At 39.9% G+C, this 27377-nt stretch overlaps 1 protein-coding gene across 1 annotated transcript in view; it reads right to left on the bottom strand.

The window, feature by feature from the left end:
- Nucleotides 1-27377, bottom strand: part of LOC133563745 (uncharacterized) — a 60694-nt gene that overhangs the window by 30242 nt on the left and 3075 nt on the right. Inside the window, exons 2-3 of the mRNA XM_061918042.1 lie at nucleotides 4770-4863; nucleotides 2314-2390 (exon numbers count right to left, since the gene is read on the bottom strand). Coding sequence (XP_061774026.1) covers nucleotides 2314-2390; nucleotides 4770-4863 — 171 coding nt within the window. The remainder of the gene's footprint in view (nucleotides 1-2313; nucleotides 2391-4769; nucleotides 4864-27377) is intronic.

The following is a 27377-nucleotide window of genomic DNA, read 5'->3' as shown; positions in this document are numbered from 1 at the left end:
ACATTAAAACATTCTTGTTCATACTGCATTGATTTATGCTCATTTTAAACTTTAATGCAGAGAAGGAAATCACAACTAAGTCAATTGACCAAAACTGTATTTATTAAAGTTATAAGCAGGTGACTTTTAAAATGATGCTACATATTAGCAGTAATGCTACTTTTGGTAGCAACGCTTGTGCCCCACACTTGACAAATTAAAGTTGTATATTCGACATCTTCCTGCTTAAAGCCAAACGACCGCCAGACGATGGAGCCCCTGCTGTTTTTCTGGGGAATTAATTTTTCCTTCATTCGCACTTTCTTTCTCTCGTATTACCACTCGCACGGCTCCGCTAGCATCACAGCTAACGTTACCCAGTCTGCTACCTCTCTGCTCCGTGAGGGCGTATACATATGTGATGTATGACGTGACAGTATGTGACATGTGTAAGTTTGTGCGCTGGCTGTCTGTGAGAAGGACACAAGAAGGAGTGGGAAGAGCCTTTAGTGTAATGCCCGCAGCTAAAAGCAACTGCGTGAGAACGTATACTCAAATATCACGATATAGTCATTTTCTATATCGCACAGAGACAACCCCACGATATATGGGGTATATCGATATATCGCCTAGCCCCAACCATATGCAAGACTATATTGCATATATTGTATTTACCAGACTATATAGTGCACCGGGATATAAACTGCACACACTAAATAAAAAAAAACGGATTAGTCGCACCGGATTAATATGTACAGTATAAGTATCTACCTTCCAAAATTAGTTATTTAAACAGTAAGATTCTGTAAATGTTTATTCGCATACCTTAATTGTTTTAAAACCGTGCCTGTCACACGGCTGATCAAACAAAACAGAAGTCATCGTCATGGACCCACTAGTTGTGGAAGCTAGCTCTCTAATCAGCTAAACAGACTTAATAAATCCACGGTGACATTTTGGTTAATTTAATGAGGAATTTGTGAAACTGAAACAATAAAGAGTAACCTCCTGCATATACCTGGATTTTGTCTGGAAAAATGGTCACCAAGTGGCACCTTAAAATAATTCTGCTTTGCAAATACTCATAACATTTCTGATACCACCACCTCCCATCATTGTTTCAGTTCAAATACAGTATGTGGCTTGTTCTGACAGAGCAAAATTAGCAATTACAAAATTAGCAAAAGGAAATGTAATTAACTTCTACTCCACTCAAATCGTTGGTTAATCAATTTGATATAATTATAGTGGTATTTAAAATGGGTGGCAATGGCTCAGAAGGTAGAAGATCATTCTGATATTGTATCATTTCACCTAATTTGCCTGAAATGCCGCACACACTGATGTGAGAATATAAATGGAAGTTTGGTACTGGTCAGAGAGGCTGTTGGTAAGAATTAGCAGTTGTGTTTCATCTCACGCAGTTGTGACTACAGATGTAGCTTTAGTTAGCACTATGGGTATCTTGAAAGGTGCTATATATGTTACGTTTTCTGGTCTGGAATACAGGATGCAGGGCAAGGAAGGCGCTGTGCAGGCAAGATGTCTCTTTCAGGAAGAAACAGATTGTGCTAAACATATCTAGTGCAGCGTAGAAGTGCACAAAAGGAAAACCGCTGTTGGGGTAGAAAGCACAGGAAAATAGCTCACAAAGTCAAAACGGAAATGTGGGATCATGACAATATAAATCCAATCCATCGTCATCGCTGAGTACCAGTAGAGGGAGCCTAATGTCAGTACGCTTCGAGATGCATGCTTTCACTTAAGACCAAATGAGGGCCGTGGTACCTTGTCCTGTATGTATTTGTTTAACCTGAGTTTGTCTGCACCAGCACAGCTGAATGAGACGTGTTGGAGACATGTACATAAAAAGCCCCTATTAGAGCACTGGGTCACCAGGAGAAGATAAAGCAACACTATTCATAACTCCCTATTGTTTAAAGTGCACACACCAGCAGAAAAAATTTCAGTATTTTTCAGGGGCCAGCAACAATATGATGGTTAAATATACAAGTTCCGCACACAAGGGGGGGAATGGGAATGTCAGATATGCTTACCACAACTATAAAAACAGTCCACACTCATGTAAAAACTCTGGCAAATTCCACTCAATTCAATATTTGTCAAAGAATCCTGTGAAACTTATGACTGCCAGATGCTCTTCAATGTCAGCCAAACCAAGTTGTTCAGTCTGTGGAATATTTTCAGATTTTGTAATGATAGCTATGTGAGCCGCTCATATAATCACAGCGGTTGGAGTTTGAGTGCAAGTGGAGTTCAAGCCCAAACTACCACCAGAGCGGGCAGTAGCGGCCTTGAAATGCGGCAGCTCACCTCGTCATATTCTTCTGGACAGCCCACAGCTCCGTCTCCTGGACTGTAGTTTGCACTGTACAGCTGCGGCTCCGGGCCTGCAAGATAGAAGAAGAGTACAACTGTTTAATGTGCGCAGGCAGTGTAAACATTACATCATTGTGCAAAGGAAGCTTTGCAAACACAGAAAAGTGGTGACGTTTGCACACAAACAAAAAAGAAGAAGAATTTATACGGGTAAAGTTACAACACTGCAAAAACTAAAAGCAACACCACGGTGATAAAGATAGTCTGTCTTGTGCTTTGTAAAGTGAACAATCAGCACATTTTATAAGTTATGCCCTTGCACAAAGCACAATTATGTAACGTTTACACTCACATTTCAAGGGCTATAGAGTGTCATGTGATGAGGACACAGGTAAAATACAATAATAAAAACCCAAGGCATGAACCTGCATCAGATTGGTCACAACACTGACGTCTTGTGTAAAATGCACCTAAACACAAGAGGGAAGTAACCTGAGATGGGCTAGGTGGAGTTTCAAGTATCAGCCTAATAGAGCTTCAATAGGGCACCATTCTGGAAACAGTCAGTATACCCAGTGGCCTTACATAACTGTCCAAGTTTGTGCACATTGGAGGCCATATAAGTGAGATGAGACTGCAGACATGCCACAGCTACGACAGGGGATGAGGCATTTCTATACCCTGCAGCTATGTCTTTTATTAAAAACAAAAACCTGTCTGCAACAAAAGCTACAGGTGGAGGCTGGGAGATAGTAAAGCATGTTTTTGCTCCTGACAATTTATAGTAAAGTAGATGGGATAGTGAGCCAGTGAGGATGGCAACCTGAGTCATGACCTCAAACTACAAAAAAATAAGCAGAAAATGTTGTTGTTTCTCAACACAAATGTGAAAATGACCAGAAACAGGAAATCAAAACACATACAAATGTTAACTATGACTGCATTTCTAAAACATGAATTTGGCCCGCCACAGAAAAATTTCGTGTACATTTTTGATTTGTGCAAATTCAGCGTATTTACGTATTCACTGTAGTTTCAACTCAGTAGATGGCATCCTAACTCTTCTTAACACACCTCATAATCACATAACCACAACTGACTTGGTCGCACGATAGCATGTATTTCCAATGGGGTTGAAACAATTCCTCAAGTACTTTGAGTACCTCGATGACAGAAATTGATCGATGATTTTTCTCTGCCTTGAGAAATCTTTTTTATGGTAAACCAAAAAGCATGATATGGCTGTTAGCTAGTGACAGAAGATAAGTTAGTCATGCTAGCTAAACCTGAACTTAGATTGTATGGTGACAGTCAGTAGTAACAGCAATGTAATGTTAGTTTGAATCAAACAAATGTTTATTAGCGCTAATCTGTAATTTCCGAACATACAATACTTCCTGTGAAAGGTCAAAACATAATTTTACAATAAATGTATTTTAGGATGAAGGACAATGGCTGTAAGAATGCAAGTGAATGTGATTTTCTGTATGTTCAAATGTGTTACAAAATGTACATTTGATGCCGTTTCCCAAGTGAAGACAAATACATTAAAAATGTAAATCACTTTATCTGTATTGCAAGTAAAAGAGTGGTTTTATTAAATGTCTTATTTTTTCTTACAAAATTGCCCCTTAATAAAAAACAACAACATTTTTTATACAATTACTTAAATTACCAAAATAATTTGCAGTAGCATATTCAATAAAATATTCAATACCTGCAGCACAAATCGTGTATACATTATCTTTAAAATTAGCACAAACTTACATGGACTACAGGAAACATCATGAATGTTTATTTAAACTTGCCTGCGGCGGGAAAAGAAACCAATATCCGTTTGCCATAACTTTATGTTCTGTTGTTAAATGAGGTTTGATTTTATAAGATAACGCTGCACATTTGTTTTGACAAAACCAAAAAGCTCTGTTTTACCCGTCCACACACAAACACTTTTTTTTGTCATGGCCAATATATGCAAATTACACAACATAATTTATGGCCACAGATACATTGAGGTGTCCATGAAACATTATGTGTCGAACTGATTATTGTTTCACATTTGTCATTGTACTATAAAAAAAAGACACTGCCTGAGATTTCAGGAGGTCAATATTAACGACACCGCTGTGCCTCTGGCAACCAGAAGCAGGAACAATAAAGAAACTTTGGACAGGCAACGGAGAGAGGGAACATTAAATTATTTAGACGAACAGGACTCTCAGCCCTCTGAAATATCGCCAATCTGCCTGCGTGTTCGTGCAGCTAAGGCTTTCAAGTGCATCACTTATTAATGTGAGGGGTGTAACGAGACCTATTCAAGCTATGGAAAAAAGGACTAATAGTATCAATGTGAGTAAGTGGATTGTGGGAAGCAGCGCTTTGATGTTGCCGTTTATATTTTTAATAAAGTGAGATGACAGGAAACTTGACATTAAATGTGTTTGACTTGCCTCCATTGCTGATTGCTGAAATTCCTCTGTGGAAATCTTCATAACTGATTACCCCAAGGCCGCTGGGATCAAGAAACCTGGTCAGATCTTTTACCTGCAACATAGAAGCAAGGTCATATTATTTACATTTCAAAGTCTTGTTTCGCATTGAGGTAATTTAAAAAAAACAGTTCCATATCCTATTTTACATCCATCTATTTTCTACTGTTTGTCCCTTTTGGCGTCCCGGGGGGCTGGAGCCTATCCAAGCTGCACTCGAGCGGAAGGCAGGTAGGTACACCCTGGACAAGTTGCCACCTCATTGCAGGGCCAACACAGATAAACAACATTCACACTCACATTTACACACCATGGCCAATTTAGTGTTGCCAGTCAAATAGCTTAAAATGTTCATAATCATAGATGGTCAATAACGTATGAGCATTTACCATATTGACCTGAATATAACACATTTTTCCCAACAGCAGGGGTCGGGAACCTTTTTGGCTAAGAGAGCCAAAAAGCCAAATATTTTAAAATTTAATTCCATAAGAGCCATATAATATTTTATTTAATACTGAACACCACTAAACGTGTGCATTTTTAAGTAAGACCAACATTTCTAGAGTATAATAGGTCTCTTATTCTTTGTAATAACATTGTTATTCTGAAGCTAACTGTGGAGGGGGCGTGGCCTGTGGGCCTGCAGTGAACTGAGGTGTGACAGGACCGGCCTCTGAATCAGCGACAGGTGCGTAGATGGCCCACCTGGGCCTTGTTATCTGATCACCTGTCACTCTGTTATAAGCAGCAGCCAGGAGGAGAGACGGGGTTGGGCTGGAGCCAGAGCGCGAGCGAAAAAGAAAGAGAAAAATACAATTGCTGGAAAGCAATTGAGGGACTTGTTTAAAAATAAAACAATATTGTAACCCTGAAACAGGCTCTCATGTCGGTGCTTGGTGGTCTGAAAAACCCCCAGGAGGGCAAGCCCCACAATAACCAATAATAAATAAATAACTTCTTACCATTAACGCAACTTCTTGAACAGGTGCGGTAGAAACAGATGGATGGATTAAAAATGCATAAGAATGTTTTATATTTTGAACATTATTTTTAACACTGTGATTACAAGTTGAATTATTCATTATTTATCGTGTTAAGTAATGCCAGCTCAGATTTATCCGAGAGCCAGATGCAGTCATCAAAAGAGCCACATCTGGCTCCCGAGCCATAGGTTCCCTACCCCAGCCCTACAGTATGTTTGGGGTCTAGTGATTTACAGTATTTCATGTTAGGGAAAAAAAAAATTTTTCTTTAATGGAAACAAATTCTCAGAAATTAATAAATCGATTGATTGCTCTGAGATTTAAAAAAATGAGGGCTTGTTTTATTTTCTGAGTCATCTTTGGTTTGGGTCATTAGAAGTTGCAGAGTTCAGACTTTTTGGCTGAGGGTAGCCATGTTTTTCCAACCAATATTTTACACCCATATGCTTGTCAGTCACCTAAAAATGTGTATGAAATGTAATGTCTCTGAACACCTTGAAGTCAGTGGTTTGGTAGAGGGCGCCGTGTGAAACAAGACAATCCTAATAATGGGGTCAAACTTTGTGGTTTACATCAGTGGTTCTCAAATGGGGGTACGAGTACCCCTGGGGGTACTTGAAGGTATGCCAAGGGGTATGTGAGATTTTTAAAAAATATTGTAAAAATAGCAACGATGCAAAAATCATTTATAAATATATGTATTGAATAATACTTCAACAAAATATGAATGTAAGTTCATAAACTGTGAAAAGAACTGCAACAATGCAATATTCAGTGTTGACAGCTACATTTTTTCATAAATATTGATGTTAAAGATTTCTTTTTTTGTGAAGAAATGCTTAGAATTAAGTTCATGAATCCAGATGGATCTCTTTTACAATCCCCAAAGAGGGCACTTTAAGTTGATGATTACTTCTATGTATAGAAATCTTTATTTATAATTGAATCACTTGTTTATTTTTCAACAAGTTTTTAGTTATGTTTATATCTTTTTTCCCAAATAGTTCAAGAAAGATCACTACAAATGAGCAATATTTTGCACTGCTATACAATTTAATAAATCAGAAACTGATGACATAGTGCTGTATTTTACTGCTTTATCTCTTTTTTTCAACAAAATATGTTTTGCTCTAAATAGGGGGTACTTGAATTAAAAAAATGTTCACAGGAGGTACATCACTGAAAAAAGGTTGAGAACCACTGGTTTAGATAACCGCACAGCCAGGAATCCCAGTAAGGGTGCGTGTTTTGACCAATGTTCACCCTGTTGCGTACAGCAGTTCAGGAACAGAATAGTTAAATTGAAAAAACAAAAATACAGTCAAGTATATCTATTTGTATTAATGATGAAGGTTTTAGGGACATAAGCATTAATAGACTGAATGTAGCTAAATATAACAGCAAAACCAAACATTGACATGCCAAAGAAAGCTAACTTTTACAGTAGTTTTATGAAAGAGAGCTTTTAGATACATTTCAGAATTTACAAGAATGTGTAAAGGAACTACACATTTCTGTTTGTTCAAAATGAAATGACAGTCATTATATGAAGCAGCTTTTATGCAGTGTCTCTGAACTCGTGTTAAATGTTAAGGCACCTACATACTGTATATTCCACCAGGCGGTAACCTAGCAACAAGAGCATGCTTCCGTCACTGCAGCACCTCAGCGAATAAAAATAACACCAAATCTGAGCGGATGGGAAAGAATGTGAAGAAACTCCAGGGTCCATTACTGATGCTGAATGTGCGGTGACTTGCATTCAAAGAGACGTTTTGGACAGCGTGGGTATCGTATCTGCGTAGCTGACAGCTGCAGCGAACAATCAATATTTACACCCAAATAACAGACCGGCACATGCCATGGGACATAAAAATTACACAAACCCACTATTACTATCCAATTACTGACAAAAGAGGCTGTGTGAGACGCTGAAAGCATGTAAACAAGGTTTCTGCGGTTCAGACAATAAGAATTCTGGAACAGAGCCTCCTGTTCTGTAATTATGTATCAGTTACACATGCAAATAAGCTGATCTGCTCAGAAATTCTGATCTCTGACTCAAGGAACAAAGAAGGCTCTAACTGCAAATAAACAAAGCTGCATTTGTGATTTATGAGAGAGATCAACAAATGGCGCTTCATGTAAGGAATAAGATTGTGAAACTAATTTGGCCATGATAACAACTTTCCATATATTGGTTAGGCTCTACAGAACATCTTTCGTGGTGTCACAAAATGAATACGGCTGATCTTTTCCATTTCACACTCGGGCAATGTGTTCCATGCAGCTATATGCAGCAAACGCCTCGGCGGGGGGAGGTGAGAAAGCGGAGGTGTGACTGCTGAGTCCTGATGGTAGTTTCTATGCAGAGTTAAGAACGAACATTGAACTTCTTTGCTATGAGTTCAACAGACAGTACCAAAAACACCAGTGTTTCTTTATCACTATAATAATAACAGAACCATTACAAAACCAATTAATTTTGATGTTGATGTATGCGGTAACATAGTGCGTCATTTTAAATATGTAAATTATTTCCCGATCGTTTTTAATTCTTTAGTACCGCGGTACTTTATTAGTATTGTACAACCCTAATAACAACAATTATTATTATTATGAACATATATATATATATATATATATATATATATATATATACACACACACACACACACACACACACACACAGGTGCTGGTCATATTATTAGAATATCATGAAAAAGTTGATTTATTTCAGTAATTATATTCAGAACGTGAAACTTACATATATCAATTCATTACACACAGTGATATATTTGAAATGTTTATTTCTTTAAATTTTGATGATTAGTACAGACAATTACTGAACATCCCAAATTCAGTATCTCAGAAAATTTAAATATTAGTTACCAAAAAATATTTTTTAGAAATGTGGCCCAACTGAAAAGTATGAACATGGAAAGTTTCAGCATGTACGGCAATCAATACTTAGTTGCAGCTCCTTTTGCCTGAATTGCTGCAGCAATACGGCGTGGCATGGAGTCGACCAGTCTGTTGCACTCCTCAGGTGTTATGAGAGCCCAGGTTGCTTTAATAGTGGCCTTCAGCTCTTAAATAAATAAATGATAAATGGGTTGTACTTGTATAGCGCTTTTCTACCTTCAAGGTACTCAAAGCGCTTTGACACTACTTCCACATTTACCCATTCACACACACATTCACACACTGGTGGAGGGAGCTGCCATGCAAGGCGCTAACCAGCACCCATCAGGAGCAAGGGTGAAGTGTCTTGCTCAGGACACAACGGACGTGACGAGGTAGGTTCTAGGTGGGATTTGAACCAGTGACCCTCGGGTTGCGCACGGCCACTCTTCCACTGCGCCACGCCGTCCCTCTTCAGCATTGTTGGGTCTGGCATCTCACATCTTCCGCTTCACAATACCCCATAGGTTTTCTATGGGGTTAAGGTCAGGTGAGTTTGCAGGCCAATCAAGAACAGGGATACCATGGTCCTTAAACCAGGTACTGGTAGATTTGGCACTGTGTGCAGGTGTCAAGTCATGTTGGAAAATGAAATATTCACCTCCATAAAATTGATCCACGGCAGGCAGCATAAAGTGTTCTAAAACTTCCTGGTAGACTGCTGCATTGACCCTAGACCTCAGGAAACACAGTGGACCAACACCAGCAGATGACATGGAACCCGAGACCATTACCGATTGTGGAAATTTGACACTGGACTTCAAGCAACGTGGATTCTGTGCCTCTCCTGTCTTCCTCCAGACTCTGGGACCTTGATTTCCAAAGGAGATACAAAATTTACTTTCATCTGAAAACATAACTTTGGACCACTCAGCAGCAGTCCAGTCCTTTTTGTCTTGAGCCCAGACGAGACGCTTTTGACGTTGTCTCTTATTCAAGAGTGGCTTTACACAAGGAATGCGACAGCTGAAGCCCATATCTTGCATACGTCGGTGCGTGGTGGTTCTTGAAGCACTGACTCCAGCTGCAGTCCACTCTTTGTGGATCTCCCCCACATTTTTGAATCTGTTTTGTTTGACAATCCTCTCCAGGGCGCGGTTATCCCTCTTGCTTGTACACTTTTTTCTACCACATCTTTGTCTTCCCTTTGCCTCTCTATTAATGTGCTTGGACACAGAGCTCTGGGAACATCCAACCTCTTTGGCAATGACCTTTTGTGTCTTGCCCTCCTTCTTTAAAGTATCAATGGTCATCTTTTGGACAGTTGTCAAGTCAGCAGTCTTCCCCATGATTGTGTGTCATACAGAATCAAAACAAGAGACCATTTAAAGGCTTTTCCAGGTGTTTTGAGTTAGTTAGCTAATTAGAGTGTGGCACCAGGTGTCTTCAATATCTGACCTTTTCACCATATTCTAATTTTCTGAGATGTTGAATTTAGGGTTTTCATTGGTTGTCAGCTATAATCATCACCTTTTTGGCAAAAAACTCTTGAAATGTATCAGTCTGTTTGGAATGAATGTATACATTCTACAAGTTTGACTTTCTAAATGGAATTAATGAAATAAATCAACTTTTTCATGATATTCTAATAATATAACCAGCACCTGAATATATATATATATATATATATATATATATATATATAAATGTACACATACATATATACACAGACATATATATGTAGATATATATATATATAAATTTATATATAAACACACACACACAACTATATAAATACATACACACACACATACATATATATATATACATATATATACACATATATATATACATATATATACACATATATATACACACACACATACATACATACATACATATATATATATATATAAATATTTGCATACATAACCACCACACACATATGTACATATATATGTAATATAGATAGATAGGTGATAGTGATTCTTTTTTTAATCAGAATAATTAAACTCATGAACTATGATTATTCATGATTAATCACGTTATAAAATTAAAATAGTTTAATTAGTTTAAGGGAATACCCTAATATTTGGACAGAAATGCAATTTGGAAGTCAGAATGTCATACAGGAACATTTTTTAAATGTTATTTTTAAATTAATTAAGTGCACTTTTTGAAAGTCCTTGCAATAATATCGCATACAATGTACAGGTATGAATATATAGCATAGTAAACACACTCATAAACAACTTAACAGTGCGCCATTTATATCTGCATTTGCTTTTCTTTAGTTTAACCAGTTGTTTAAACAAACACGCTCTTTTACCTTTTCGTATGACAAGAATGATCTCTTTTTTTTCTACAATGTGACTCTAGCCCGTTATATTTACTTACAGATGTTCAATTGTCTCCAGTAAGCAAAATAAATTCAGCTTCAGCCAGTAGTTGCAACTTGATGCTCTTGTCTGTGTAGTACAGTTGGCTCATCCTTGTTGTAATTGTGCCTCTCCAAGATATTGCACAACAGCTCAGTTGTGGTGATATAAATGACATGTTCTTGCAGCACTTGGTCTTTCCAGAAGTAACTGAGCCACTGTGTGGAACAATTTCCCTTGTGGATCATTAAAGTTTGTGTAAGTGTAAGTGTAAGTCTAATGTTAAGGCTGTCCATTTAACAACGACATTGTTTAATTCATCTGTTGAACTTTTGTTGACAACATTGACACAGGTAAACTGCCAGCGCAACAGTCTCCTCTGCTTGTTGTGGATTTAGCATTCATGCTGGCCACACCATCCTCGAGTACGTGTTTCGTTTTCAGATGTTATTCTAAACTTGATGTGCGCTGATGACAACGTTTGTCACTCCAATACCAACAAGTAACCTCTGTCTTATCTAAACTTTTGTTTCCAGGCGAAATTGGCCACCTCTCATTGCGATTACAGGTCGTGTAACAATCCGCGTGTCTTCCGAGTTAAGCGCTATCGCGAATGTTCATTCATTAATTCATGATAACGCAATACTTTTTAAAAATTAATCACATGGGTTAACGTTATAACTTTGACAGCCCTAATGTATGTGTGTGTATATACATAAATATATGGTAAGCGGAAGAAAATGTATGGATGGATATGTAGCAGGGAAAACCTGTGGCAGTGAGGGTGGTTATGGGCGTGGTCATCATGACATCAGAGTAATTTGCATAATTTGCTATGATGATAGGATTTTCTTTAAAGAATCAAAAATATTTACATACATTTAAAAAAATATATATTTATTAGTATTAACATATTATTTTTATCGTTTTACCATACATTCAATTGTTGCTGCTTTTTGTACAATGTAGTTGGAGCGTTTACAGACTTTTAATGACTTTTGTTTGATACAAAACCATCCATCCATCCATCCATCATCTTCCGCTTATCCGAGGTCGGGTCGCGGGGGCAGCAGTCTAAGCAGGGAAGCCCAGACTTCCCTATCTCCAGCCACTTCGTCTAGCTCTTCCCGGGGGATCCCGAGGCGTTCCCAGGCCAGCCGGGAGACATAGTCTTTCCAACGGTTCCTGGGTCTTCCCCGTGGCCTCCTACCAGCTGGACGTGCCCTAAACACATCCCTAGGGAGGCGTTCGGGTGGCATCCTGACCAGATGCCCGAACCACCTCATCTGGCTCCTCTCGATGTGGAGGAGAAGCGGCTTTACGTTGAGCTCCTCCCGGATGGCAGAGCTTCTCACCCTATCTCTAAGGGAGAGCCCCGCCACCCGGCGGAGGAAACTCATTTCGGCCGCTTGTACCCGTGATCTTATCCTTTCGGTCATGACCCAAAGCTCATGACCATAGGTGAGGATGGGACCCTCTTCCACTCTGGCGTTGCCGGCAGTGAGAGGCGACGGGCTGGGGTGGCAATTCTGGTTGCCCCCCGGCTCAAAGCCTGTACGTTTGAGTTCAACCCAGTGGACGAGAGGGTAGCTTCCCTTCGCCTTCGGGTGGGGGGACGGATCCTGACTGTTGTTTGTGCTTACGCACCAAACAGCAGTTCAGAATACCCACCCTTTTTGGGTACACTCGAGGGAGTACTGGAAAGTGCTCCTCCGGGTGATTCCCTTGTCCTACTGGGAGACTTCAACGCTCATGTTGGCAACGACAGTGAAACCTGGAGAGGCGTGATTGGGAAGAATGGTCGCCCGGATCTAAACCCGAGTGGTGTTTTGTTATTGGACTTTTGTGCTCGTCACAGTTTGTCGATAACAAACACCATGTTCAAACATAAGGGTGTCCATATGTGCACTTGGCACCAGGACACCCTAGGCCGCAGCTCCATGATCGACTTTGTAGTTGTGTCATCGGATTTGCGGCCTTATGTTTTGGACACTCGGGTGAAGAGAGGGGCGGAGCTTTCTACCGATCACCACCTGGTGGTGAGTTGGCTGCGATGGTGGGGGAGGATGCCGGACAGACCTGGCAGGCCCAAGCGCATTGTGAGGGTCTGCTGGGAACGTCTGGCAGAGTCTCCTGTCAGAGAGAGTTTCAATTCACACCTCCGGGAGAACTTTGAACATGTCACGAGGGAGGTGCGGGACATTGAGTCCGAGTGGACCATGTTCCGAACCTCTATTGTCGAGGCGGCTGATTGGAGCTGTGGCCGCAAGGTTGTTGGTGCCTGTCGTGGCGGTAATCCCAGAACCCGTTGGTGGACACCAGCAGTGAGGGATGCCGTCAAGCTGAAGAAGGAGTCCTATCGGGTTCTTTTGGCTCATAGGACTCCGGAGGCAGTGGACGGGTACCGACGGGCCAAGCGGTGTGCAGCTTTAGCGGTAGCCGAGGCAAAAACTCGGACATGGGAAGAGTTCGGGGAAGCCATGGAAAACGACTTCCGGATGGCTTCGAAGCGATTCTGGACCACCATACGGCGCCTCAGGAAGGGGAAGCAGTGCACTATCAACACCGTGTATGGTGCGGATGGTGTTCTGCTGACTTCGACTGCGGATGTTGTGGATCGGTGGAGGGAATACTTCGAAGACCTCCTCAATCCCACCAACACGTCTTTCTTTGAGGAAGCGGTGCCTGGGGAATCTGTAGTGGACTCTCCTATTTCTGGGGCTGAGGTCGCTGAGGTAGTTAAAAAGCTCCTCGGCGGCAAGGCCCCGGGGGTGGATGAGATCCGCCCGGAGTTCCTTAAGGCTCTGGATGCTGTGGGGCTGTCTTGGTTGACAAGACTCTGCAGCATCGCGTGGACATCGGGGGCGGTACCTCTGGATTGGCAGACCGGGGTGGTGGTCCCTCTCTTTAAGAAGGGGGACCGGAGGGTGTGTTCCAACTATCGTGGGATCACACTCCTCAGCCTTCCCGGTAAGGTTTATTCAGGTGTACTGGAGAGGAGGCTTCGCCGGATAGTCGAACCTCGGATTCAGGAGGAACAGTGTGGTTTTCGTCCTGGTCGTGGAACTGTGGACCAGCTCTATACTCTCGGCAGGGTTCTTGAGGGTGCATGGGAGTTTGCCCAACCAGTCTACATGTGCTTTGTGGACTTGGAGAAGGCATTCGACCGTGTCCCTCGGGAAGTCCTGTGGGGAGTGCTCAGAGAGTATGGGGTATCGGAATGTCTTATTGTGGCAGTCCGCTCCCTGTATAATCAGTGTCAGAGCTTGGTCCGCATTGCTGGCAGTAAGTCGGACACGTTTCCAGTGAAGGTTGGACTCCGCCAAGGCTGTCCTTTGTCACCGATTCTGTTCATAACTTTTATGGACAGAATTTCTAGGCGCAGTCAAGGCGTTGAGGGGTTCCGGTTTGGTGGCCACGGGATTAGGTCTCTGCTTTTTGCAGATGATGTAGTCCTGATGGCTTCATCTGGCCGGGATCTTCAGCTCTCACTGGATCGGTTCGCAGCCGAGTGTGAAGCGACTGGAATGAGAATCAGCACCTCCAAGTCCGAGTCCATGGTTCTCGCCCGGAAAAGGGTGGAGTGCCATCTCCGGGTTGGGGAGGAGACCCTGCCCCAAGTGGAGGAGTTCAAGTACCTAGGAGTCTTGTTCACGAGTGGGGGAAGAGTGGATCGTGAGATCGACAGGCGGATCGGTGCGGCGTCTTCAGTAATGCGGACGTTGTATCGATCCGTTGTGGTGAAGAAGGAGCTGAGCCGGAAGGCAAAGCTCTCAATTTACCGGTCGATCTACGTTCCCATCCTCACCTATGGTTGATACAAAACAACTAGCAAAAAATCTATTAATCCCCGAGGGGAAATTAAAATAGGATGTGCTTCGCCCGTCAGGCCCAGGGAAGAGAAAACGGGCGTAACAAAGGCACAACTAAAGATACTCGTATAGCGTTATTGTCTCAAATATATGCCATTGTTTAAAATATACCAGTATTAACTATAATATCAGTATATCGCCCAGCCCTACGTCATTGACGCCGCTGATGGTGAGGTTGCTCAGACCAAGCTGCTGCTTCAACTTGGATTTTATCCGCCAAGGGGACGTTCTACATATCTTTTTAACTATGATAAGACCTGACATTTTTGGAATATCGATATAAACGATATATCGCGGGTTTGCCTCTGTGCGATATAAAAAATGACTATATCGTAATATTCGAGTATACGTTCTCACGCAGTTGCTTTTAGCAGCGGGCATTACACTACATGCGTTTCTCACTCCTTCTGGTCTCTCCTTCTCACAGAGACGTAAAAAACATACGTCACATACTGTCGCGCGTGTAGCGTCATACGCTCTCGCCGAGCAGAGAGGTAGCAGCATGGCTAACGTTAGCTGACGCAGGTCGTGCAAGCGGAGCGGTGCGAGTGACATTAGAAGAGAGAGAAGGTGCGAAACTGATCACAAATGGAGGAAGAACAATTAATGCCCAAAAAAACAGCAAGGGGTCTATCATCTGGCGGTGGTTTGGCTTCAAGCGGGAAGATATTCAGCAGACAACAGCAATATGCAAAGTATGCAGCAGAAGTGTTGCTACAAAAGGTAGCAGCACTACTAATTTGTTCTTTCATTTAAAAAGTCACCTACGAAAGAATGAAGAGTATTTAATAAATACAGTTTTGGTAAATTTACTTAGTTGTGATTTCCCTCAATGCATGAAAGTTTAAAATGAGCATATATTAATGCAGTATGAAGCAGAATGTTTTAATGTAGACATATAGAGTCATCATACTGCTGTGATTATATGCATCAAGTGTTCGTTCAAGGCTAAGGCAAAATATCGAGATATATATCGTATATCGCGATATGGCATAAAAATACCAAGATATTAATAAAAGCCAATATCACCCAGCCCTTGTTTCACTATACAAACGTTTCGGTCGGCAAACAATGTTCAAGAACCAATTAAGTTTGTAGATCAACGCTCCACTGTATATACAGTATAAATGTATATATATATATATATATATGTATATATATATACATATATACACACACACGACAGTTAGCATTATTATCGCGGTGTTTAGCATGTTTTGTGTTTCCTGCTAGTCTTAGTATTTTATCCGTTTTAATGGATGAGCTTTTATTGTTTTAAATATTTGTTTGTAAAGCAGCACTTAAAGATTCATTTAAATGAGATGTGCATAACAAATAAAATATATTATTATTATTTCGGGCAGGCTTTGTTGTTGTGCTACTCTGTTCAACTGTCCTTAAAACATATCCGTGTCGTAGTCTTCAGGGTGCAGAGGGTTCACTGTGTGCAAAGAGAACACAGCTTGTAGGTTCAATGTGAAAAAATGAATAGCTGAGTTGCTCACACAGCAATGTGTTTACGTATACACATTTAAATTGGAATATGTCGTTTCTTAATGGGAAAACACAAGACTCTTGTATTCCTGTTTACATTTAAGCTAGCGAGTTGGCATAAGTTTCATTCATTTGTTTCTCAATAATTTCAATTTAAAATGGTAATAATTACAGATGGGAGTTTTACCACAGTTATTATTAATACCGTTGTTGTTACATCTCTTGCCTCAACCCAAGGGCATTTCCATCAGATCCTATGCTTAGCTGAGCATTGAAGGCATTGTGGTTTTTCGCTTTCCTCTATTTGTGTCTAATCAGTGACGGGGCACGCCTGACCGCCCCCACACAGACCACTGTTGTGTTTAACCCCCTTGGAGAGGAATACAATTTTGGTAGAAGAGTTTCCCTAGGGGGCGTTTTACAATAGTTCCCATCTTAAACATTGATAACATGATTGTTAATTGCATGTCATGTTTAGAAAGAGGGGTCTTAAAGCAGAAACTTAACATCCAGTAGACACATGGGGATCTAAAAAGGGGACATTTCAGGCCAATGAACATTCCATTGTGGATTAGAGGGGCAGTGCATAAAAGCAGGCGGGCTGGCTAAAGTGGGGTAGGGAGTGTCTACGGACATTGCTGCCACAATGAAGCTCTGTAGGGATTTTTTTGCCCAATTGGGGTCAAAACCAGTGAGCGTGGCCGTTACCAAGATGGCCTTTGAAAGCTCCAAATTTGTTCATGTTTGACAAAATAGTTGTTTGCTATTTCAAGACAGTAATAGTTGTACAAAGATGTGTTTTAATGTGCCAGATAAGACTATTCATCCAGTTGGCTTTATTTAAAAGTTGGCACTTTTTCCTTCTATTCATAGGAATGCATGCAATTTAACAGGAATAAACATCGGAAAAATTTGCTTGTAATGCATTATTTTCAACTTTCTTCCAGAAGGTCTTATCTTTGGCGGATGAAACAAAAATTGCAGCATTAAAAATGTTACACTTTTAAAAGGAATGCAGTCTCCCTGTGGACAAGATTCCTAAATGAACTGTTGACGTGTCGTGGACCAATTTGAAAACGATGGCGGACTGCACTTGGCCTGCGGGCCCTAGTTTGGACACCCCTGCTTTAAGATAAAAGAGAGTTAAATTATGAAATAAAAAATATCAACAAAAAAATGTTCATCAGTTTTATAATTGGTTGTTGGGAACATCTGCGATGAAGTGGCGATTTGTCCAGGGTGTAAGTCGCCTTCCGCCCGATTGTAGCTGAGATAGGCACCAGCGGCCCCCGCAACACCAAAGGGAATAAGCGGTAGAAAATGGATGGATGGATGGATGTTGGGAACATTAACATTTAGTTGAAAATAAAACAAAGAAAGAAACATACTGGCTGTTGAAAATGGGAATTATTTTCAGCGTTGAGAATGGGTTTTGCATAATCCTTCAGCTCTAACCACATTCATAGCACTGCTATCATATCGATAGAGTAGAATAGAATAGAATATACCTTTATTGTCATTGTACATTTGTACAACGAAATTGTATGCAAACTAATTCAGTGCAAAATCATACTTAAACCCATCCATATCCTGGACTAACTCCATAGAAAAAGATTTGCATGCTTGAAATGGACATGTGTGCAAAACTGAGGTGGTATACATGCAGAGGAGAAACAGTGAAAAAAAAAGCAGACATCTGGTCCAAACAATTGGTATATATGTATGGATTAAGGTCTAATAGTGTATATCTATACATAATTATGCATCTTTAGTCGCAATATTCTCTGCCAATAAACTTCATGCAACCCACAAATTGGCTCTAAACCAAACCTACATTTGCATCTAACCCAGAAAGTCAAAAAGTTGCTCTGTGGTTGTCTTAACAAGGCTGCTACAATAACTCATGTTCTAACTCTGGTAAACTTCCAAACCCCCAAACTGATGTGACTAGGTGTCAAATGTTTATCTCCAGATTAGACATGCAGATCACTTGCTGAACCCCCATCAGGTCTTGGGCTCACCTTTTAAATGCCCTACAGACTCATAAACAGTAACATGTAACAACGTCCGAAAGAGGACTCTGTACATCAGCGTTATGGTTAAATCTCTTGTTCACGAAAAGGACGACATTTTAGCATTAGCAAGCAGGAAAAAACAGAATTTTAAGGGTTTCCTGTTGGAATGTAACAAAATCAAAATCTCACCGTACGGTATTATCAGGGTATTAAGGTCACCATATGATAATAATGTGGTATATGTCCACAACAAAAAGACTTAAAAAATGCCAGAGTGTAAAACGAAGTGGCAGGGATGTTTAGAATAAACATGCTTACTGTAACTGAAAACAAACATAATGCTAAAATGTTGGAATCATATTCCATATCAGGTTCCTATGGAAGTGTGTGGTTTGTGTTACCACCGCATTTCATAGTTTGTACAAATCAGGCCAATGACGTATGGAGGAGTGGTTTACTATAATTCTATACTGATACCATGTAAATGAACAGACACTTTAGGTCACAGTTTTTTTACGAAAAAGTAAATACTTGAAAAACAAAGCAATAATATACAAAATGATATACCGTATTTTTTGGACTATAAGTCGCTCCGGAGTATAAGTCACACCGGCTGAAAATTCATAATAAAGAAAGGAAAAAAAACACATATAAGTCCTACTGGAGTATAAGTGGCATTTTTGAGGGAAATGTATTTGATAAAAACCAACCAAGAATAGACATTTAATAGGCAATTCAAAATAAATAAAGAATAGTAAACAACAGGCTGAATAAGTGTACGTTATATGACGCATAACTAACCAACTGAGAACATGCCTGGTATGTTAACGTAACATATTATGGTAAGAGTCATTTAAATAACTATAACATGTAGAACATGCTATACGTTTACCAAACAATCTGTCACTCCTAATCGCTGAATCCCATGAAATCTTACACGTCTAGTCTCTTACGTGAATGAGCGAAATAATATTTTTTGATATATTACGGTAATGTGTTAATACTTTCACACATACTCTAAGTCGCTCCTGCGTATAAGTCACACCCCTGGCCAAACTATGAAAAAAACGGCAAAGTATAGTCCGAAAAATACGGTAATTTAAAAAATAAAGTGTACCAAATTTTTCATAAAAAGTCAGGCTTTTGTCTGCAATGTCCAACAGTTAGAAAGTTGTGCTCTCAGTAAATTATGAATTCATAAGGGTCAGGATATTCATTTTGCTCTATTTCAGCTGTAAATAACAATATATAGATAATAAATGTCAGTGTTTATCTCACACTGACAACACAAACACATCGGCTCTAGCGTTAGAATGTTAGCATTAGCATTCTGTTCACTCAGCTTGATGCTAATACCTACACAAATGGAGTGTCACTGACTACATGTATTAAAGTAAGTAGTTAATATGTGATGTTATTCACCTTTGTTACACTCGTGTGCTGCCTCCTTTTTTTCCACATTAATCCAACAAAGTCAGAGTAGTGGGCAGCTGAGGTTGCCAGCTTCATACTCCTCAGTGAATATGTTTAAAAGAGTCTGTCGACTTCTCGTAGCTTTACGTATCGAAATTGAGTTTGTAAAATCTAATAAACAACAAAAAACGGCATATAGTTTAAAGACTATGGCTGGGTAAAAACACTCCAAATAGTTCCACCTATTAAGTGTTCTTCAGCACAAAGATGCCCAACAAAAGTTCCTGCATTTCGAAAGCTCCTTTCATTCTTCTTTTTCTCCATTTTCAAGTTTGTTGTACTTGAAATACACAACAGTTATAAAATAAACAAGTCACCGCGTTTATTTCAATGGCGGTCGTGTGTTTGAAAAATAAATTTTAGGAACGCCCTACCATTTCATTACAAAATCATCATCATTATAATGATTCATTCAAATTCCAAATGTACAGTACATGGCTGCTGCCTGGATATATAAGCCCCCTTCACAAAGCTTTTCCCACATTGTTTCTAGTGTTGCTGTTCTGTTGTAAACAGCAGCAGGCCAGTTTTTGCCTTTAGAGGTGATATCAGAGCCGTAACAAAGCCGAGACACCAAACGCGTAGTAAGTTTAACAAAAGGTTTGCTTCTTCTGCCCTGTTGTGTTGCAAGTGGCTATGCAATGAGGATGTGCTATGTAGATGCCATGTTGCTGTGTGAAAGCTCACAGCAGAAATACATGCTTCGGTGGGGCTATTCTGCGAAAGCTCTCGTCAAAGTGGCTAGTTTTGATGATTGGCCAAATGAAATCACAAGGCTCTTCAACCTTATGAATGCATTTGACATTAGATTGAGTAACCAAATATAGTTCATTACCATATATATAGAGCGTCAGTGTCAAAATACAGTTGGACAATACTAGGGCTGGCTGGATGACAAATTTTGCTGGATGATATATCCATCCAACTATTTTCTACGGCTTGGCCCTTTCGGGGTTGTATATTTTCTCCAAGATTATTGCCAATAAACAATATTATTGTCAGTATTTTTAGACCAAGTTAAGCAATAATGTAATCATAATATATAACAATCATAATGCAAGTATTGTTTTTAAAATCAAGAAACTTAGATCTTTCATTTGAGTTTTTACCATTGTAATTGGAAGATCAAGAACTTTGAATTTTTTCTAAACAAACAATTAAATAGACTTTCAATTAGGGCTGGGCGATATCGCCTTTTTTTAATATCGCGATATTTTTAGGCCATATCGCGATATACATTACGATATTTTGCCTTGGCCTTGAATGAATACTTGATGCATAAAATCACAGCAGTATGGTGATTATGTGTATACATTAAAACATTCTTCTTTATACTGCATTCATATATGCTACTTTTAAACTTTCATGCAGAGAGGGAAATCACAACTAAGTCAATTGACCAAAAGTGTATTTATTTAAGTTATTAAGCAATGGCACAAACATTCAAGTCATTTCCAAAACATAAAGTGTCAGAGACATTTTAAGTGTCAATAAAAAAATAGCTGCATAAGAGGAAATCAAATAGTATTCGTCTTTCACTATGTGGTAGGAGGTTACGACGAACGTTATGAAATTCTCTTCATTCTATAGCGAGTGACTTTATAGCAATGCTTTTGCCCCACACTTGACAAATTACGGTTTTCTGTTTGACATATTCCCACTTGAAGCCGAACCACCGCCAGACCCTCTGCTGTTTTTATTGGGAATTAAGTCTTCCTTCATTTGTTACCAGATCCGCACCTTCTTTCTCTCGTATTCCCACTTGTACGGCTACGTTAGCAGCTAACGTAGCCCAGTCTGCTACCTCTCTGCTGGGCGAGTGCGGACACGTATGTGACGTATGACGTGACAGTATGTGACGTATGCAAGAATGTGCGCCTGCTTGTCTGTGAGAATGAAAGACAGGAAAGAGTGAGAAGAGCCAAAAGTGTAATGCCCGCAGCTAAAAGCAACTGCGTGAGAACGCATACCCGAATATTACGATATAGTCATTTTCTATATCGCACAGAGACAAACCCGCGATATATCGTATATATCGCCCAGCCTTTCTTTCAATCTTGGTTAGCAAAATGGCAATTCAATAAGTATTGAACTTCTTCAAGTGTGTGTTTCCCAAGTTAGAGCAACTGAAGTGGTTTGTTTAGTTTGTGTTACTTCCCAACAAATTCTGCTAACTGGCTTGTTTGTGCCGTGTTGATGGGCTCATCATGCTCACTCCTTTGAAGTCAAAATATTCCCACACAGGGTCATTTGGGTTTGCAATCATCTTTTTTCCTCCTAATTTGTGTTACTTTGCGGAGCTTCTCACTAGTTAGTTGCGACTAGCGAGGCTCTCTGTCTGCGAGTCCTGTGTGTGTAAGCTAGCGGTACCACCTCCGCCCACTGAGACAAAGATTGTAGATGACTGACAAGAGGATACACTCCGTTCATTTAATTCTGCCTTTAAATAAACAAGCTCAGGTACTTTGTCGGTGACAGCAAAGTTATCAAGCTCATTCATCGTTGGAATAACTGATTTTTCACTAATCGGTCCAGGCATGACAATACATGAATTGTCTTTAGAGATTACCTCTTAAAAAGACATTTTGAAGGAACTTACAATACATAGCACGTTACATGCTAATCAGGGCAGTGTTTTGTTTACTTCAGTTACCAGTTAGCCTACATCAGCGACTGCCTCCAACATATCTTGTAGGCAGTATAAATACAAGTCAGACAGGTAAAGCATATCTAATGGTAATCTAATCTTAGTTTTAGTTTGCGGATATTCTAAATTTAACTTATGTTTAAGACTAAACTCAAAAGATTCTAATGAACCAAAGTGAAAGCCTCCAGTATAATGTTAGTGAACATTTTTATGGTACTTTATGCCTATTTCCACAAAGGGTGGGTATTGCATTAAGTGGGTAAGGGTCGTGTGTGGAGAGAAATGCATAAGGCATTTCACAGGAGATAATCCCTAAAGCTAAAACTATGCAAATGAGGAGATGAGGTTTCTGTTATTTGACATATGGAGAAAATGTCAGGCCAATAAAACCAATATGCTTGACAGACGCATTTAGATGATAACCCAAATCCCCTGGAACTGAATGCATGACGAACTAATCCACGAATGATTTTTGGTCACGTGACAGTGATGAGCCGTTTTTACCACAGGAAACTAGAAAAAGTTGCAGTAAATACACAGAACTATCACCTAGAAGAAATACACTTTGTCCCACTTACTCACACCTACTTAACAAATACGAGCGAGAGCACTGTTGCAGGAATGATGTTGACAAAAGAAATGCCAACTGAAATCTATTTTACTCGCTGTCTATCAAGAATACATCAACAATTTAAATACTTCCAATTTCAAAAGACAACACTCTGCTTGTACTACCACAAATACACTATCGTACAAAACAAAACAGCATTAATTGTTTAATACTGGCAAGACAAGTGAGTACAGCTCACAATGTACATGTTTAAAATTGTTTCTAAAGAGTAAATATTTTTCTCACCATTGTTACCCCCTTAGAAGGGAACATTATCACCAGACCTATGTAAGCGTCAATATATCCGTTGATGTTGCAGAAAAAATACCATATATTTTTTAACCGATTTCCGAACTCTAAATTGGTGAATTTTGGCGAATTAAATGCCTTTCTATTTATCGCTCTCGGAGCGATGACGTCAGAACGTGACGTCACCTAGGTAATAAAGTTGCCATTTTCTCAAACATATTACAAACACCGGCTCTCAGCTCTGTTATTTTCCGTTTTTTCGACTATTTTCTGGAACCTTGGAGACATCATGCCTCGTCGGTGTGTTGTCGGAGGGTGTAACAACACTAACAGGGAGGGATTCAAGTTGCACCACTGGCCCAAAGATGCGAAAGTGGCAAGAAGTTGGACAACATTTGTTCAAAATACGAGGGTGTGGGGAAAGCCGACGAAATGGTCAGTCGTTTGTTCCGCACACTTTACCGACGAAAGCTATGCTACTACAGAGATGGCAAGATTGTGTGGATATCCTGCGACACTCAAAGCAGATGCATTTCCAACAATAAAGTCAAAGAAATCTGCCGTCAGACCCCCATTTAATGTGCCGGAGTGTCTGCACATTTTACCGGCGATGCTAAGGCAGACATGGCACAGAGATGTATGGATAACCTGCAGATGGATTTCCAACGATGAAGTCAACGAAATCACAAAGGTGAGTTTTGTTGATGTTATTGAGTTATGTGCTAATCAGACATACTTGGTCCCGGCATGACTGCCAGCTAATTGATGCTAAAATGCTATTTACGCTAGCTGTATGTACATTTGAAACTATATTTTCATCCAGTGTTTCCCTCCACCCACATTTAATGCCAAAAAAAACACTTACAAATTGACGGATTTAAGTTGATCCAGTGTCACAAGATGCGAAACTTCCGATCGTTGGTCTGCACATTTTACCGGCGATTAATCATTGCAGACCAACGTCAGAATGTCAGTGTGGATGTCAGAATTCATGTTTTCCTCAATAAACAGCAGCTCCCCAGTGTCGGCAGCACCCATGCTGCCCCAGACCACTGTAGGCAAGACACAATTACCTCGGTACTCTCTTGTGTTGCCAGCTATTTATACAATTATGGCTGTGTATTGATTCATTTACATACACATACAGTATACGTACATATACACTATCATACAAACTGTATAAAGACTGCTCTAAAATAGACCCAAGTTTCATTTTTGTAATAATGTCTGTTAAAGGCCTACTGAAATGAGATTTTCTTATTTAAACGGAGATAGCAGGTCCATTCTATGTGTCATACTTGATCATTTCGCGATATTGCCATATTTTTGCTGAACGGATTTAGTAGAGAACATCCACGATAAAGTCTGCAACTTTTGCTTGCTAACAGAAAAGCCCTGCCTCTACCGGAAGTCGCGGACGATGACGTCACATGTTGATGGCTCCTCACATATTCATATTGTTTTTAATGGGAGCCTCCAACAAAAACAGCTATTCGGACCAAGAAAACGACAATTTCCCCATTAATTTGAGCGAGGATGAAAGATTCATGTTTGAGGATATTGATAGCGACGGACTCCCCCAAAAAATTAAGCGATTGCATTGGGACGGATTCAGATGTTTTTAGACACATTTACTAGGATAATTCTGGGAAATCCCTTATCTTTCTATTGTGTTGCTAGTGTTTTAGTGAGTTTAACAGTACCTGATAGTCGGAGGTGTGTGTCCACGGGTGTCTTGACGCGCAGTGTCTCAGGGAAGTCGACGGCAGCTTTATGGGCGCCACAAACTCAGCTGATCTCCGGTAAGAAGCAACTTTTTACCACAATTTTCTCACCGAAACCTGCTGGTTGACATTCGGTCGAGATCCATGTTCGCTGTGATCCATAGTAAAGTTTCACCTCCGTGAATTTTAAACAAAGAATTACCGTGTGTTTGTGTGGCTAAAGGCTAAAGCTTCACAACTCCGTCTTTCTACTTTGACTTCTCCAATATTAATTGAACAAATTGCAAAGGATTCAGCAACACATATGTCCAAAATACTGTGTAATTATGCGGTTAAAGCAGATGACTTTTAGCTGTGTGTGCGCGCAGCGCTCATATTTCCTAACAGCCCGTGACGTCAAGCGTACACGTCATCATTACGCAAGGTTTTCAAGAAGAAACTCCGGGGAAATTTAAAATTGCAATTTAGTAAACTAAAAAGGCCGTATTGGCATGTGTTTCAATGTTAATATTTCTTCATTGTTGTATAAACTATCAGACTGCGTGGTGGGTAGTAGTGGGTTTCAATAGGCCTTTAAGGTGATAGATCTACTCTGTCTTTACTGTGTATATAATTGAACAGTGTTTATGTTGTGTACAAGGTGTATTTATAATATGTTGTGTAAAGGAAATGTCATATTTTTGGGAAGCTCGTCTTGTATTTGACATTGTTTATAGGATTAGGCGCAATAAGTGTTGAACTTCAGCCTAAACCAGTGGTCTCAAAATCAATTTACCTGGGGGCCAGGGATGCAGAAACTGGGCTAGGCTGGGCCGCAAGAAAAGATTTCTTAAAAAAATCCAACATGCACTTTTTAATGAATTCACCTTCTATGAATGGCTTTCCCGCCCTAGCAACATACTTGCCAACTCTCACCATTTTTCCCGGAGACTCCTGAATTTCAGTGTACCTCCCGACAATTTACCGGTGCAACCATTCTCCCGAATTTTTCCCAATTTTCACCTGGCCGACATTATTAAGGGCTGCCGTGACTGCACTGCCTTTAACGTCCTCTACAACAGTGGTTCTCAACCTTTTTTCAGTGATGTACCCCCTGTGAACATTTATTTAATTCAATCACCCCCTAATCAGAGCAAAGCATTTTTGGTTGAAAAAAAGGGATAAAGAAGTAAAATACAGCACTATGTCATCAGTTTCTGATGTATTAAATTGTATAACAGTGCAAAATATTGCTCATTTGTAGTGGTCTTTCTTGAACTATTTGGAAAAAAAGATATGAAAATAACTAAAAAAACTTGTTGAAAAGTAAACAAGTGATTCAATTATAAATAAAGATTTCTACACATAGAAGTAATCATCAACTTAAAGTGCCCTCTTTGGGGATTGTAATAGAGATCCATCTGGATTCATGAACTTAATTCTAAACATTTCTTCACAAAAAAAGAAATCTTTAACATCAATATTGATGGGACATGTCCACAAAAAGTCTAGCTGTCAACACTGAATGTTGGATTGTTGTATTATTTTTCCACAGTTTATGAACTTACATTCATACATCATTGATGTATTATTCAATAAACATATGTTTAGAAGATTTATGAATTGCTGCTGTTTTTAAAAATGTTTTTATTAAATCTCATTTGTCCCTTGGCATACCTTCAAGTACCTCCAGGGGTCCGGGCAACCCCAAAGGAAGACTTCAGCTCCACTACATGTCATCGCGCACGCTTTTATATCACACAACCACATGCCGGCTCTGTATCATGTTATGTCAGACTTGTGCAGAACAACATCAGTGGCTGCAAGACATACTTGTTCAACAGCCATACAGGTCACACTGACGGTGCCGTATAAACAACTTTAAGACTGTTACAAATATGCGCCACACTGTGAACCAACAAAAAACAAGAATGACAAACCCTTTTTGGGAGAATTTCCGCACTGTAACACAACTCAAACACAAGAGAACAAATACCCAGAACACCTTGCAGGGCTACAATATACAACACCTCAACTTTCGCAAGTAGGGTGGGTGAGGGGTTTGGGGGGTTGGTGGTGGGGGGGGTGAGTATATTGTAGCTGGAAGAGTCAGGTCTACATTAGATTCTGGGTAATTGTTCTGGTGTGTTTATGTTGTATTAAGGTGCGGATGTTCTCCCGAAATGTGTTTGCCATTCTTGTTTGGTGTGGCACATATTTGTAACAGTGTTAAAAAAA

This window comes from Nerophis ophidion, linkage group LG12 (genome assembly GCF_033978795.1).
Source record: "Nerophis ophidion isolate RoL-2023_Sa linkage group LG12, RoL_Noph_v1.0, whole genome shotgun sequence".
In the NCBI taxonomy this organism is placed as follows: Eukaryota; Metazoa; Chordata; class Actinopteri; order Syngnathiformes; family Syngnathidae; genus Nerophis; species Nerophis ophidion.
Note: the sequence above shows the minus strand (reverse complement) of the source record. Positions and strands in the feature narration are given on the sequence as shown.